The 14606-nt window shown below is 36.3% G+C and overlaps 1 protein-coding gene across 2 annotated transcripts; it reads right to left on the reverse strand.

Moving 5' to 3' along the window:
* Positions 1 to 368: 368 nt before the first annotated feature.
* LOC116331126 (B-cadherin-like) lies at positions 369 to 11415 on the reverse strand. Of its 2 annotated transcripts, none has more exons than XM_031753710.2 (20): positions 11280 to 11415; positions 10921 to 11055; positions 10683 to 10829; positions 10440 to 10584; positions 10144 to 10319; positions 9882 to 10010; positions 9615 to 9797; positions 7836 to 8173; positions 7595 to 7737; positions 7275 to 7499; positions 6881 to 7105; positions 6333 to 6454; positions 6037 to 6108; positions 5838 to 5939; positions 5639 to 5686; positions 4738 to 4845; positions 4522 to 4581; positions 1801 to 1863; positions 1574 to 1633; positions 369 to 1435 (listed from the first exon to the last, which is right to left on the reverse strand). In XM_031753710.2, exons 1-20 carry the CDS (start codon positions 11313 to 11315, stop codon positions 1088 to 1090), a joined length of 2865 nt encoding a protein of 954 aa, XP_031609570.2. In that variant the 5' UTR covers positions 11316 to 11415; the 3' UTR covers positions 369 to 1087. The 2 variants fall into 2 exon arrangements, with proteins under 2 accessions (XP_031609570.2, XP_031609569.2); XM_031753709.2 differs by having other exon boundaries at positions 5630 to 5686.
* Positions 11416 to 14606: the final 3191 nt, after the last annotated feature.

Consider the following 14606-nt stretch of genomic DNA (forward strand, 5'->3'; position numbering starts at 1 on the left):
GCTTGTGTAGAAGCTTCTGACAGATTTAGACATTAATGAAATGTGAGTAAGTCATTAGATATTTACTAAGTTTAGTAAATCTCATTTTAATGCACTTCCCAACATTACCTTTGCTGGTATGAGGGTTCAGAAGTATTTTTACTGTATGAATATGGCTTACTATAACTACTCATGGATACAAATATAATAATTTCTTTATAAAACCACAAGGAGTCAGTGTTTCACAAGAATTAGATTGATAAACATGACCCATCTTTGATAGTTCCATAGTGAGAATCTTGTTTGAGAGGTTAGAACAAAAATGTTTATTAGTATTACCACTATACAAACATTTGATGCACATAAAACATGGTTACAATGGTCCTTAGCAGCATATTAACTAGTTTATTAGATGCACCCAGATGCTCAGATGGTGTCGAAGAAGGCTGACCATCCTCCTCACCAAAGCAGTCAGCAGACTTGCTGTCCTGCATGTACAAACATGAACACACCCATACAACAACAGATACCCGAGAGCACGCCCACACCAGCACCTTTTGATAACATGGAGTCTAAACAACAAAATGAGAACTAGTTTGACAAGCTTGTCGTGCCAAAATGGAAATACCGTGGAATTACAGTACAGCGGCAGTCATCATTTATTCTGGAGAAAGCTTTTATTTGCACAAGACACACCTGCATACCTTTAAGATTCATGCATTCAAGCTTAACTCTGTTTTTTAAAATGCCTGACAACCTCTAATGGACAAAGAAAACAGTTGACACGCTTGAAATATATTATGTCGCAATAGAAAAAAATTAAAACAAGGAACCTTAAAAACACTTTTGAGAACAGAAGCTCAAGATAACCCAACCGAAAGTAGAAAGCATTACCCTCTTAGTACAATTGATCTTGTGTTTCCCAGAGTGCAAATAAGCAGATTTGATAAACACCATATTCACCTTTCTGCATTAGGTTTTGCATTACCCAGTCTATTGTAAACATTATGACATGACACTGCTTCTTACCATATTATGCTCCCAGACAACTGAATAAATAACTATGACTACTTTTCATATTGTACCTTATACTTGAGGTCTAGTGACTTTATTGTGAAATGTAAACCTCATTTAATGTGAGTTTCTGCCAGTTTAGTTCATGGCTTTCCTCTTGGACAAGAGTTGCTGTTTGGATTTTCTGCACTGTGGTGACATCACTAGACATGCAGATTGAAGCCAGAGTAGTGAACTTGTCACACAGGTCCATTTCAGGGTCAAAGGAAACATCAGCGATGGAGATTGCATCAAGCTCAAAATTATGCTCTGTGTCTCCCTCCTCATTATATACATGAGGTACATAATCGCCCAGTTCCTTTCCTGGTTCCTGGAGAGTATTTATCATTGTTGGTATTACCTGGTTTAGTAGCTGGTTTCGGTGGTCTAGTCCCATATACATCTTGAAAATTAGAAACAGGAAGTTGTATGAATTTTATTTTTTCAAATAATATTATGTTAGAATTAAAATAGGAATTAAGGTAAGGTAAGACTTTGTAGTTGACCATAAATGACAAAACTGTAGAAAATTTTGCTTTACCACATGGTTAGATTGAACCTGCAGATGTGCCATTCCTTTGTTTGATGATGCTCCGAATGACTGTAAAAATCAAACATTTAAATAGTTAAGTCTTTCAAACTTGACAGAATTGAATGAACAAAATGTCATTACTCAGCAAAATTCTTAACACCTGACTATTTAAATCTGACACATGTACTTAATGATAACAAGAGTAAGTACAAGTTATATAAGAATAATCTCTATACCGTGTGCATAAAGCTTCCACGAGTAACGGTTTGTGATGTTCCACGTATGGCTTCATCTGTCAGCTGAAAAGAAACCAACCAAACAAACAAATGTCAAAGCATGACAGCATTTCATTGTTGAAATCATTTTAATTAGCATCCATTTGTCATCCAAGCCTATCATACTTAAAAATGTTAGAGCAAGGCTGTCAGTTGATGCTGTACTTTTCTGTGTTTAAAACCTTTTAAAAACAAAAGAGCAAGCGACTAAAGAAGAACACAAGTTAAACCAAGTAGCATATATTATGCTACTTGCATAATACATGCATAATATATATATATGCTAATGATGGCGGCGTGGACACACACAGCAGCTGCTCTTTGTCCCGACAAAACTGTGTTCCCGTCTTTGACTTGAATTAAGGATTTTTATCAGTTATTCAGTGTTTTAATGAGTATTTGGCAGCAGGATTATGTGTATATAATCATCTCGACTGTGGCTCAGGGGGTTGGGAAGCGTATCTGCTACTGGAAGGTCACCGGTTCGATCCCCAGGCTCTCTGTCCTGGTCGTTGTGTCCTTGGGCAAGACACTTTACCCTACCGCCTACTGATGTTGGCCAGAGGGGCCGATGGCGCGATATGGCAGCCTCGCCTCTGTCAGTCTGCCCCAGGGCAGCTGTGGCTACAACTGTAGCTTGCCTCCACCAGTGTGTGCAGGGCTCGCAAAATTTTTCCAGTCGGGCTACCAAAATCCATCTCAGCCCTGCCCATCGGGCTATCATAGGAAGGAAAAATATGTGTCAATGCTTTTGCATTTTCTTTCGCAAATGTAGCTGAGTAAGTATGTTAGTGGCATCGATGAGCCACTGTCAATATACGACATATTGAAATCGCGTTTGAATTTGCTCTTGTTTTTTGCTTTCACTTTCACTTTGCAATTGCGCAAACAGTGTATAGAGAGCAGCAGCACTGATTGGTGAGTGACGATTAATTGCGCACCAATTCCTCTGACATCGTCTTATCACTCATTAGCTTACTATTCAAACATGACAAGTGAAATCTCCCACAGCAAGCTTAAACATGTGAGAGGTTGATTGCGTAGAGAATCGCTGACCGTTATGTGAGTGCGTGTAAAAGCAGATGGATTTACGCCGGTATTTTAGTTCTGCTGAGCCAAATAAGACAGGTCAGGGTGAAGAAGGGGCAGCCAAATAAAAGCCTACCACAAAACGGAAAAGTTATGACAAATCAGACTATGAGGCAAAAAGAAAGCTCAGCTTTTTTGGTTTCATGGACCAAAAAAGAATATGGAATATGACGAGCTAAATAACATCATGTTCTGCCGGGTGTGTCGTGAGTTTCATTTCATTTGAGTCGACAAGCGCCTTTGTAACTGGGACCAGTAATTTTAAGAAAGACCCCATCAGAACCCATGAGAAACGCAAGAAATGCGTTATTGCCCAGTCTGCAATATCTTTCCTAGAACAAACAGCAATTGCAAAAAACATACTAAAAATAAACCAAGCACAAGAAGTCCTGAAAAATCTTTCAAAAGCGTACTATGTTGCAAAGAGTGAACCACCATTGGCCAAATTTAGCAGTTTTTGCAAACTTCAAAAAGCAAATGGCCTCGATCTTGGTTCCACTCACCCCTTGACCCTTGACTTTCAGATTCAGGATCTGACACAGACTGATTCATGTTCTACACAGTTCTTGCAAGTTCATAGAAATTTCTGTTCAATTAGAAACAAGTATTTGAGTTGATGATTGTAATTTTTATACAGTTGTTGTGATTTGTATTTTAACAATTTTCTGATTAATTTTTGTTTCCGTTACAATATTATACTTTAATGTATAATACTGTAAAGGAAACAAAACATTAAAAATTTGCTCTCTTTTTTATTCGGGCTACTTAAATTTATTTTGGGCTACCAAAAACTGAAGAGAGCCCTGGTGTGAATGTGAGAGTGAATGAATAGTGGCATTGTAAAGCGCTTTGGGTGCCTTGAAAAGCGCTATATGAAATCCAATCCATTATCTCCAATACTGTTGCCAGTATTCATCTTTATTATCTAACCTGTAATATGAGGCTTTTGTTACATTGATAATACCTGTTAACAGCAAAAGTTGTTCCATAGTAGGAATTGCATGCAACAGCCACTTCATTAGGAATACCTGTTCAACTGCTCATTAATGCACATTTCTAATTAGCCAACCACATTCCATAAACTCAGTGTTACTGGTAGAAGGGTGATGGAGGGACGGGGGAACTGCTTTGAGTTGCTAGGATGGCAACAGTAAAAACTACTTGATCCTACCTGGGTAGGCAGAAGTGCATCTCTTAAAGGAAACAGGAAAACCTGAAACAAATGGGCTACAATCTTCTGATGGCTCCTTCCAGTAAAATAATGTGCAACACCAAAACTGGTTTCTTGAACATGATAATGAGTTCGCTACACTCAAATGGCATATTTTAATTCACAGTCTCCAGATCTCAATCCAACAGAGCATCTATGGGATGTGGTGGAATTGGAGATTTGCACTTCTGCAAAAACTGTTAAACACTATCATATCAATAGGAACCAAAGTTTCAGAGGTATATTTCTAGCACCTTGTTGAATACATCCCATTTTGACGACAAAAGGGTACTAGCATGGTATAACTAACAAAGTGGCTGGTGAGTGGAAACGATAAAATAGTTCTGGAAAATTTAACATCAAAAGGACTCATTTTGCTTTACCCCATGTCTGGATTGCCACTGGAGATGTGTCATTCCACTATTTGATATTGCTCCCAGTGACTGGAAAAAACAAGCATTAACTGGTTAATACTTTTGAAACTTTACAGAAAAGCAAAATGTCAAGAACCAGCAAAATCCTTAACAACCACTTCGTCAAACAGATGTACTCAATACTACTACTACTACTACTAAAAATACTAATAATAATCTCAGTACCTTCCGCATGAAGTTTCCACGAATAAATGCTGAACCTGATCCTTCCCCCTTGTACTGTGAGGTTAGTGAGTTCATTTGTAATCCTCCATGTACTGCTTCATTCATCAGCTGAAGAAACAAAACAAAACAAACACATCAAACCATGACATTGTTTCCTGGCACAAATGATTTCAATAAGAATCCATTTGTTAAAGTCTATGATAACATACAATGTAAAAAAGCAAGGCAGATGTGTGTGATCCAGGCCAATTCCAGCATGGGTTGCTGGCAGAGGGTTGAGAGGGGAAAGGTCAGACTGCTTTTGACTGACATGAAGCCAGCAGTAGTAACCACTTGTTACTACCCCGATAGGCAGAAGAACACCTCTGATTTCACAACACCTCAAAACTGTGAAGCATATGGGCTACAGCAGCAGCAGATGACCACACTGTCACTCTTGTCAACTAAAAACAGGAAACTGAGGCTAGGTTTTACATAGGGTCACCAAAGATGGACAAGAGAACATTGGATGTAGTGGCTTCTGTTGTGAGGTATGAATGATAGGAACAGAATTTTGTATAAACAACATGAAAGCACGGATTCATCCATCCTTATAGAAATGATTCAATCAGGTGGGGGTGATGTAATGGTGGGGGGGATATTTTCTTGGTATACTTTGGACCCCTTAGGACAAACTCAACATCATTTAAATGCCACAGCCTACCTGAGTATTACTGCTGACCACGTCTGTCCCTTTATGACCACAGTGTACCCAAATTTGGATGGCTGCTTCCAGCAAAATAAGGCACCATGTCACAAATCTCAAATCACTTCATTCTGGTTTCTTGTAGAATTAAGTCAGTTCTGACAGAAAAAGGTGGTTCTGTTTCATATGAAAAGAAATATTACATACCCCACTCACAGATTGTCCCTGGTGATATCCCATTCCCATGTTGGATCCCCGCTGTGACTGAAAAATCAAGCATTTAAATACTTTTGAGATTTGATAAATTTCATGAACAGCAAGTTATCATGAGCAAAATTCCTTATACCTGTTTAAGTATCACAGGTTTACTTAGTGATAATAACAAATAAAACAACAGTAATCATAATATTTGTACCATGTGCATAAAGCTTCCACGAATGAAAGGTTGTGCCATTGAGCTTTCTTTTTGATGCTTGAGGAATTCTGAGTTAGTTTCTGAGTCATTTAGAAGAAACACCTGAAAAAAATCAAATATTTCTCACAATGCATGGTATATTACAAAAATGCTCTTTACAAAACTAGTTATTACAATATATATATTTTGTAGCACTTACTGGATTCGTTTTCAAAGTTGTAACTTGAGATATTTCTTGCATCTCGTTCCCATTCTGATTCACGATGGCCACCTTGACAAAGTAATGATGTTTTAAGGTTTTTATACCAAACCTAGACATTTACATAATTTCAGTAATTACAATTGCTGAAGTAGGGATAATTACATCTTAAGAGTCAGGTAAAATGAAAATATCCAGTTTGTACAGTTTGTAATCTTTAATTTAAAAACCAACAAATATCTGTGTGATTGAGCATTTGAGTGTGTGTGTAAGTGTAATTTATGATAAATGTTTACTGGACAGTCTGTTCCTGGATTCTCAGTGTTAGACTTCATCAGTTGTTGTTCAGAAGATAAACTGTCTTTGATTTCCAAGATCTGTTTTTCGCAGGACATCAGAAGAGCCAAAAGTAGCAAACCTGGAGCATAAAGACCACACATACAAATCCATGACATACAAAACATGCTATATGTTTATTGCAATTATAATTCTGTTACATTAGGGAAAGGCTTTGACTGAAAAGAATCCCTGTTATTTTGTCGTCACTTGTACTTTAAAAAATTATTTTAAAAAAGTGGTTTTTTGTAAGCATAAAAAATAAGTAATAAATATTTAAATCTAACTTAAAAACACCCATCGAAAACTCATTTATGTTGTTTTCCAGAACAAGTCTTTTCTTTTTTCCCAAAGCTTATTATTATGGTCAAAGTTATTTCTTGTTGTTAGACCTTACAGGGATATTGTTTTTTATTATTATATTTTAATCATTTTTAAATAACAACAACAAATATAAATAAGGATATCTTATTCATAATAATTGAAATATTCAAAACATGTGTCCAACCTGTAATCAGCAGCATGGCCAACAAAATAATTCCCACTCCTCCCGCTCCTAGTGTGGTGCCAGATGTCCTCACAAGACAGTTTGGGATTTCTGAGTCTAAGCAGCTGCAAACAGTAACTGACAGGTTGTGGAAAGCTGATTTCCCCTGTTGGTCAGAAACTTCTAGCAACAGCTCATGGTGATCGGAATGAACTGTAGACTCTTTAACCAAGTTGACTGAATAACCTGTGTGTCCAAAATGAATGCATAATCAGATGTATAACAGTCATTGTGGCGGTCTATGTATATACTACTTATACTTCTATATAAAGGAGGCTTAGAAGTATATTTAATATAAGTGACACTATTTTTGTGAGTTATATAAGGTTGAGTATCTGCAGACTCTAAAGCTTACCAACGACAGGGTCAATCTTCCACTTGCCCTCAACATCTCCATGGAGCTTGAAGGTGAAAGGGCCACTGTAGGGCTCAACATCTGAGTCTAAGGCTGTGATGTTGGCAAAGGATTGTCCATCAGATTGGCACATTTCAATTGTGCTTACAACCAGGTATGGAGTATGATCATTGTCATCTCTAACATAGATACTAAGAGTTGCAGTGCTTGTCATTTGTGGTTTCCCTGGTGATGAAAAAGTATTGCACCTTGTTTAGAAATGTAATGAGGAAATGTAAATGAATAATGGGCCAAATATGCAAATACTTATCGATTCATACCATCGTCCACAGCACATATTGTGACGACATAAATGTTGTCTTTAACAAACTCTGACTCTCGATCCAAGGGCTTTGATGTGGTTATGTTTCCAGTGTCAGGGTCCACTTTAATCCAACCAGCTGGATCGTGTCCTATCATGTATCTGAAACATGTGTTGTGTCAGACATTTCTAAAGTGTCTAATGTTGTATGTTTTTGTCTTGTAAAAGTGACATGTAGTTGTATAGTTGTCAAGACTTACTTAAATGTGTTTTTGTTGGCAACATCAGGGTCTTTAGCTGTGACTGTTGCCAGGTATTGGCCTTCCTTAACATTCTCAGAGACCGCAGTTTCTATGGAAGTCTTGTCAAAAACCGGAGGCTCATTGACATCCTCAACAGTCACGATCACTTGATGCCTGGATGGAGCTGTTCCAGTCACAACGCTCATTGCAGACCCAGTAGCAGCAGAAGCAGATGTGGTAACTACTTTCCAAAGACCAGTGGTGCTGCGTTTTTCCACTTTGCATGAATAATAGGGGATCTCATTCTCTACAGTGATAGTTATATTCTTCAGAGCACCATCTTCGTAGTTTAAAGGCTGTAAAAGAGCATAACTTTGCATCATATATTTTCCAGGGCTTTTTATATCATAGCTTTGGTTAAAACTGTTTGCTACTGTATCAAACAGGGCTGGGTTTTGATAATCGATTTTCCGATTAAATTTAGCTTGAATAAAGCGATATCGATTCATTAAAATCCTGAATCGATTTTTAAATGTATTTTGCCAATAATGCCAGAATCTCCGGTTAAACCTCACAAAACTATTTCAACAACCACCAAACGGCTAAAACAGTAAATGAGAGCAGGTAAATGGATTCCACAAAAAGACGTAAACAAAGAGCGCGGACCCGACGCATCAGAATGAGTGAGATGTCGGCTTTCTCACCCGACGGCGCGTACACAGACACGCCGTCGGTGCTGAAAGTCGACAGGTCACAGATTCTGATGGGGCTGCGCTTTGTGTTTTTGTCTTTTTTTTCTTCGCTAGATTCTAAAGCTGTGGCTTTTATCTCTCTCCAACCCAAACAGACTGAACCAGCAGCAAAAGAAGATCAAAACTACGTTTCACCGCTTCACATAAACATCGTCATGAATGCCCTCTTACTTTTGCTGTTTTGCTTCCACTATGATAAAATCACACTTCCTGCACAGCTGTCTCTCTGTCTCTCTCTCAGTGCACTTCAAGAACAGTTTCCCATCACAAATCTGTTTTCTGCATTATTCGCTTGCTTATTACCAACCAGTCTACTGTTGTTTACAGCACTGTTGGTCATTGTTTTGTTTTTTTTAAATAAATGACTTCTGACAACAAAGCCTCATTTCTGCTGTTGAATACCGAAGAAATTTAAACTTTTTAAAATTATGCCAAATTGCAAAACGCTTAGCTGTGTCTAATAAAACCTCTGTAATTTTGCTCTGCTTCACTTTAACAGCATCAGGTAATGTTCATATGCTGACTCATGGTTTTCTTCCATTTTTGTTCTACTGCAAAATACTTTTAAGGTTATCTGCTATAAAAAGCCAGGCCAGGAAAATCTCTGTCATGTTTTTCTGTGTTTTATCCTCAGCAACTTTGACACAAAGACATCTGCTGTTATGCTTACACCTCTGATGAAGTCTCACAAGTGTCAGTACTGATAAATGATCAGAATTATAATATTTCTGACTGTCCGAGTCAAAATTGAATGGAATCGAATTGAATTGTGGATCAAGTCGAATTGGGACCTTGTGAATTGGAATCCAATCGATTCTAGAAATCAGTGATAATACCCAGCCCTAGTATCAAATAAGAAAAATTGCAGAGTCAACTGTCAAACATGATTAAAAGTGTTTAAATCCTTTTTCTATACTAGTTTTTGAAGATGAAAAAGAACTTATGTTGGTTAATTAAAAAAATGTGACAGGGTTTTCACCACAGACAGTTTTGAACGACTTAGATTGGAAAGTTTAGTCTGCTGTAAACATAATCACAAAAATACCTTTTCCACATGGAGTAGTCCATCGTTTGTCTCAGGATCTGTAGTTATTCTAAAGTTGTTGTTTGTGTCTCCTTGGATTGTATATTTGGCTCTCCAGGCTGGGGTTCCTCTGGTGTCTTCATCATGAACGTGTATACGTGAAACAAGAACATTTGTCTGTCCTTCTTTCACTTTTTCTGGGTCCTTGGGTCACAAAAGAAGAAGTTGTAAAATAGGAAATGATTTTGATTGAATAAATTATTGTGACTGAAATAAGTAACTGCTCACTGTTTGCTTTGTGATGACAGGAAGATGATTATTTCCATCTTCTATATTGATTATGATGGTGCAGGAGCTGGATTGCGGTTTTTCTCCATTGTCTTTGGCCTCCACTATAATGGTGTATTTCTCAGCTGTCTGATGGAGAAAAAGAAAATATCGCTCATCTTGAATGTAAATGGATGTCAAACATATTGAATTTGGTTGTTGAAAGATTAAAATGGAAAGTTTTAATTTGAGAATTTTGCCATCAAGCAGTAATTTCTCTCACCTCATGGTCCAGACATCCCTTAAAAGAAATGACTCCAAGTCCTGTCTCATCGATCTCTTTGAAGTAGAACTCAAGATCTTCAGGTTTAGGTTCCACTGAAACTATTTTAAGGTGAACTTTGTTATATTTCTCACTTATGTCTTGATCTGTTGCTTGAATTCTACCCACTTCAGTGCCTGTTAATATCAAAAGGAAATAATGATTATTTTATTTAGATTCACTGTCACAAAAATGATCATTTTGACACCGTAGCATTAGTAATTTAAATAACATTTCTTTCCAAATGAGAAAATTACCCTGTAGTGTTGACTCTTTTATGGTGAAAGTGTACTTTTCAAACAGAAATTTTGGAGGGTTGTCGTTTGAGTCCAAAATCTCTATATAAATCCCGAGCTGTGTCTCTAGTTCATGTTTTTCTCTGTCAAATGCTTTAAATTTAAGCTGCAATGGAAAGGCAAGAAAGAGGAAATAATCAAACCTCACTCCATGCATAGCTTTTACTTTCCATAAGATATATATTTTTTAAAATTTCTTCTTACCTTAAGAGTTTGATATTGTTCGCAGTCCACAGAACGGAGGACCTTTATTTCTCCTGTATATGGATTGATTTCTAACACTTGCGTTGGTTCCTCATCGACACCTTGTCCTTGTATCATAAAAAGAACGAGGTCCTTCTCAACCTCAATCTGTACCAAACATGAGACATAGCAGCAGTGAATTTTGGAATTGTCCTTCTCTGTCTCATAATATGTGTTACATTTTAAAGCATGCACTCACTTTGCCCAGTGAATACGGGAAAGGTCCCTGATAACCTTCATCAATAGTAAAGGAATCAATGATCCAGTTTCTTTTCTGACGCAGCAGAAGTTGTGAAGATGATCTGTGGACTCCCCGACACTGCAAGAGATTACACTGGAAAAAATTCTGTTAGTAAATGTGAGGCATATAGTTATGATAATTATTTTAAAATTCTTAGCAGATTTTTAATCTTTAAACACTGCCTATATATAATAGTATAATGTTGACAGACATAATCTCCTTAAACACAATTAGTAATTTATCATATTCTCATGTTATTGAAATTTACGGGAGAAGTAATAAAATATTACATGTAGTTTTAAATACTTAAGCCTTACCAGAATCAAAAGTAGAATTGGGTGTATTAGCTCCATATTATATCCACAGAATGGCTAGTTTTGAAGTGAATTCGTTGCAGACTACTACATGAATGCACTTGAGTAGAAATTCAGCTGCATCACAATGTGAGCTTTGGCAGAGAGATACCGGTGGGAGGGATATCTTTATAAGTCAGCTGTATAGGTCTAGCCGTGATGTAATTGAAATCTTTATCTGTATCTGTGTGGGTGTGTACAGTTTTCACCTTGACTAACAGTACCGGTTTGCTTGAAAACCTATAATGATGCTAAAAAAGAAAAACTAAACTAAAAACCACACAAAACCACATATAAAAACATAATTAGTCTATGATATTATATTATGTTTTATAATATATTATATAATATAGTATATATACATCTGTGTGCCTGTGAGTATATGTATCTGTTAACAAGTGTATCTTGGGCATCTATCATACGTGCAGTTAAAGAAATTGGAACAGATTTGGAATGGTGTTTTCTTTTCAGCTTTTGTGGTATCTTCATTTAGAAAGCATGTTTGAAAATTGTACCAAAAAAGTAGCCCAAGAATCAGATTCATCCCCTTTTTTTTAAAAGATCCAACAGATTTGAGGCATGTCAGATTTATTTATAATACACATTTAAAACACAAACTAACCCAAGTTCCGTCAGTACAAGACAAATTATTCTTTATGCAAATACTGATCATTTTTGTAGTAAAAATCTTTGTGACTAAAAGAAAAGAAATGGATCAAAATTGGGGTAAATAGCAGATTTAAAACACAACCTATTGTTATTCATAATGTTTTTGGTTTTTTATTTTTAATTTGAATTTTTAATTAAGCCTGACAGCAGAAATTGGCAGCTTTCTTTGCAAACTGCAACACTGTATAAATATATAAAATTGGGAAACGCTAACCTACTGAAAGTTTGCAAGAACACCGAAAAAAAAAGTTAGTAATATTTGCTGATGCTATGGTCAGTTAAGTCAAATAAATAAATCCCTTTAAAATTTTACAAGAACGTCTGACTCCTTGGAACAAATTATAAAGAAATTAGTTGTGGCTCAAGACTTTTGCATTATTAAAAAAAAAAGGTGAGACTGACACAGTTTATGTACTTCCACAGTATTACCACAGTCTTGAGGACAGAAGGAGTTAAAGACTTTTAATCTGTTGCTTCAGGTTTTGATTTATCTGTATCTCTTCCCAGAAGGTGGAAGGGTTGGGTAAGTGGGAGGGTACTGGTGATGTTCACAGTGGCTCTCAATAATAATAATAATGATAATAATACTACTACTAATAATAATGATAATAATGATAATGATAATACAATTTTTTTTTAAGTGATTTGATTAAAATGGTGATATTAATAACATTTTTAAGAATAGCCATTGGCATCTGATAATGCATTGCCATTCATTTAGCCATTGAGCGGAAGGAACTAAGCAGGAACTTGCATAATTATCTGGAAATACTGAACAATTACACCACTCCTAACTGCGGTTATAAAATGTAACTCACGAATTTTTTCCCCAAAGGTTTTGTTACCTAGTTACAGTCCATATCCCCTTTTCTCAAGAAGTGATTTCATCACTGATAATAAAAGTTTTCATAGTTGGTTCGCTTCCTTTCAAATTAAGTAACAGAAATCTTTTCGTGTATTTGAAACACATCAAATTGAGTAGCAGCAATAATTTGATCCTCTTTAAAGTGTTCAAATTGCAGTCAAATTCAAATAAAGGAAACCCACACATCAGTGTCATGTGAAAAGTAAAACCATCAGTTTTGAGCAGTCAAACCAGATTAGATGTCAGCAATTTGAGCCTCCTTACAGAGTGATGGGTGAAATCTATTTACCCCTACAACTACTGAAGTTTGTGGTGTCACTGTGCAGCTATGGAGATCTCCAAAGCCTTCAGAAAAAACAAAACAAAACAAAAAACAAACTTTGTCAATTCCTCTGAGTCTTGTAGGGAAAAGGAAGAAGATCACTTTCTGGAAAATAATGTACATGGGAGTATACATTTTTGACCAATTTGTCTATGATTTGCCTATTTAGTGATGAGGAATAAAACCCCGGCTCCTGTCTGCTAGGATTTTTTTTTTTACTGTTGGGATGTTTGTCTTTGATATCAAAATAACCAACTGTTTTATGGCCTGAAACAAAACAGCCTTTCAGAGCCTTTACCAGCAGCGATGATGAAATCACTTCTTTGGAAAACAGATAAGAACTGTAATTGGACAACACCCTGCGTGGGAAGCTCATTGCCAAAACCACCCCATGAAAAAACCCCAAAGTAAAATAACTAAACAAACTGTGTTTCTAAAACAAGCAGACTTGCTTTAAAAACACAGAAACCCCCTATGGGTTCTTGTATGTACTTTAATCATACTTTAATCCAGTCATTCTCAAACTTTCCTACTGTAGAAGCTAAAAAAAACAATTCCACACCCCACAGTTTTAAGAAAAAAGTTTAGAATAATAAAAGTCAGCAAAAATGCATCAACAAGTTCAAATTTTAGTTTCCTTTTGAACCATGATCTACCACACCTCACTTACACTAGCCAGAAGAAATGGAAAAAATGAAAGTGAACTTTAAGATTCTTTACATGTCTTTAATGCCCTCATTATCGCCTCATTTGATGCCTTCACCTGTCTGTTTTTGTTTCATATTATGTTTTATTATTTATATTCCATGTTTTGTCTTTTTATGAATTCTCTCAATTCATTTGCACCTGTAATAGAGAAAGGTTCTGAAGAGGTTTTTAAGTTATGCATGTGACGCAAACATGTTCATAGATTTGTTTTGCATATTACCCTCTGTGGCTCACCTTGACTACCTACTGACATTTGTCAGTATTAAAAAAACAAGTTGAGACACTTGTGGTGAAAGAGTTATGGCTACACAGCACAACACAACAAGGCACACTGTTAAAAAGCTGTCACAAAGTTTTACAACCAAAGCTCAAAACTTGGCACAAAAGTACAGACAACCCAACTCAGTGTTACAGTGATATTTCTATACAGTGATTTTTGAAGCCACACTTTAAGTAGTAGGGTTAGAGGAGCATTGTGCAATCATAAACTGAATAAATATAATTAATTGCTGTCATTAGAAAGTGTAAAAAAAAAACTTCTAGAGGGTGAAGTTTTTCACCCCAAAAACTACAATCTTTAGTTAAATTCCTAACAAAGAAAATATTTTTTACAAATATGCACGTTTGCTTTCAATTCTATACAGTTTCTGATTTTTCTATATTACTTGTAAATCACTTTAACTCGGTGGTTTTATTGTTTTAGCGTCCACATGGTGGAACAGCCCCC

This window comes from Oreochromis aureus, linkage group 20 (assembly GCF_013358895.1).
Source record: "Oreochromis aureus strain Israel breed Guangdong linkage group 20, ZZ_aureus, whole genome shotgun sequence".
NCBI lineage: Eukaryota > Metazoa > Chordata > Actinopteri > Cichliformes > Cichlidae > Oreochromis > Oreochromis aureus.

Bases quoted from the DNA above. Each gene is read 5' to 3' on its own strand.
- LOC116331126 (XM_031753709.2), bottom strand. From the start codon at position 11,315: ATGGAGCTAATACACCCAATTCTACTTTTGATTCTG. The intron at 11,056-11,279 runs GTAAGGCTTAAG...AATTTTTTCCAG, and splicing joins CAATTCTACTTTTGATTCTG to TGTAATCTCTTGCAGTGTCG. The intron at 7,738-7,835 runs GTAAGTCTTGAC...CACATGTTTCAG, and splicing joins GCCAACAAAAACACATTTAA to ATACATGATAGGACACGATC.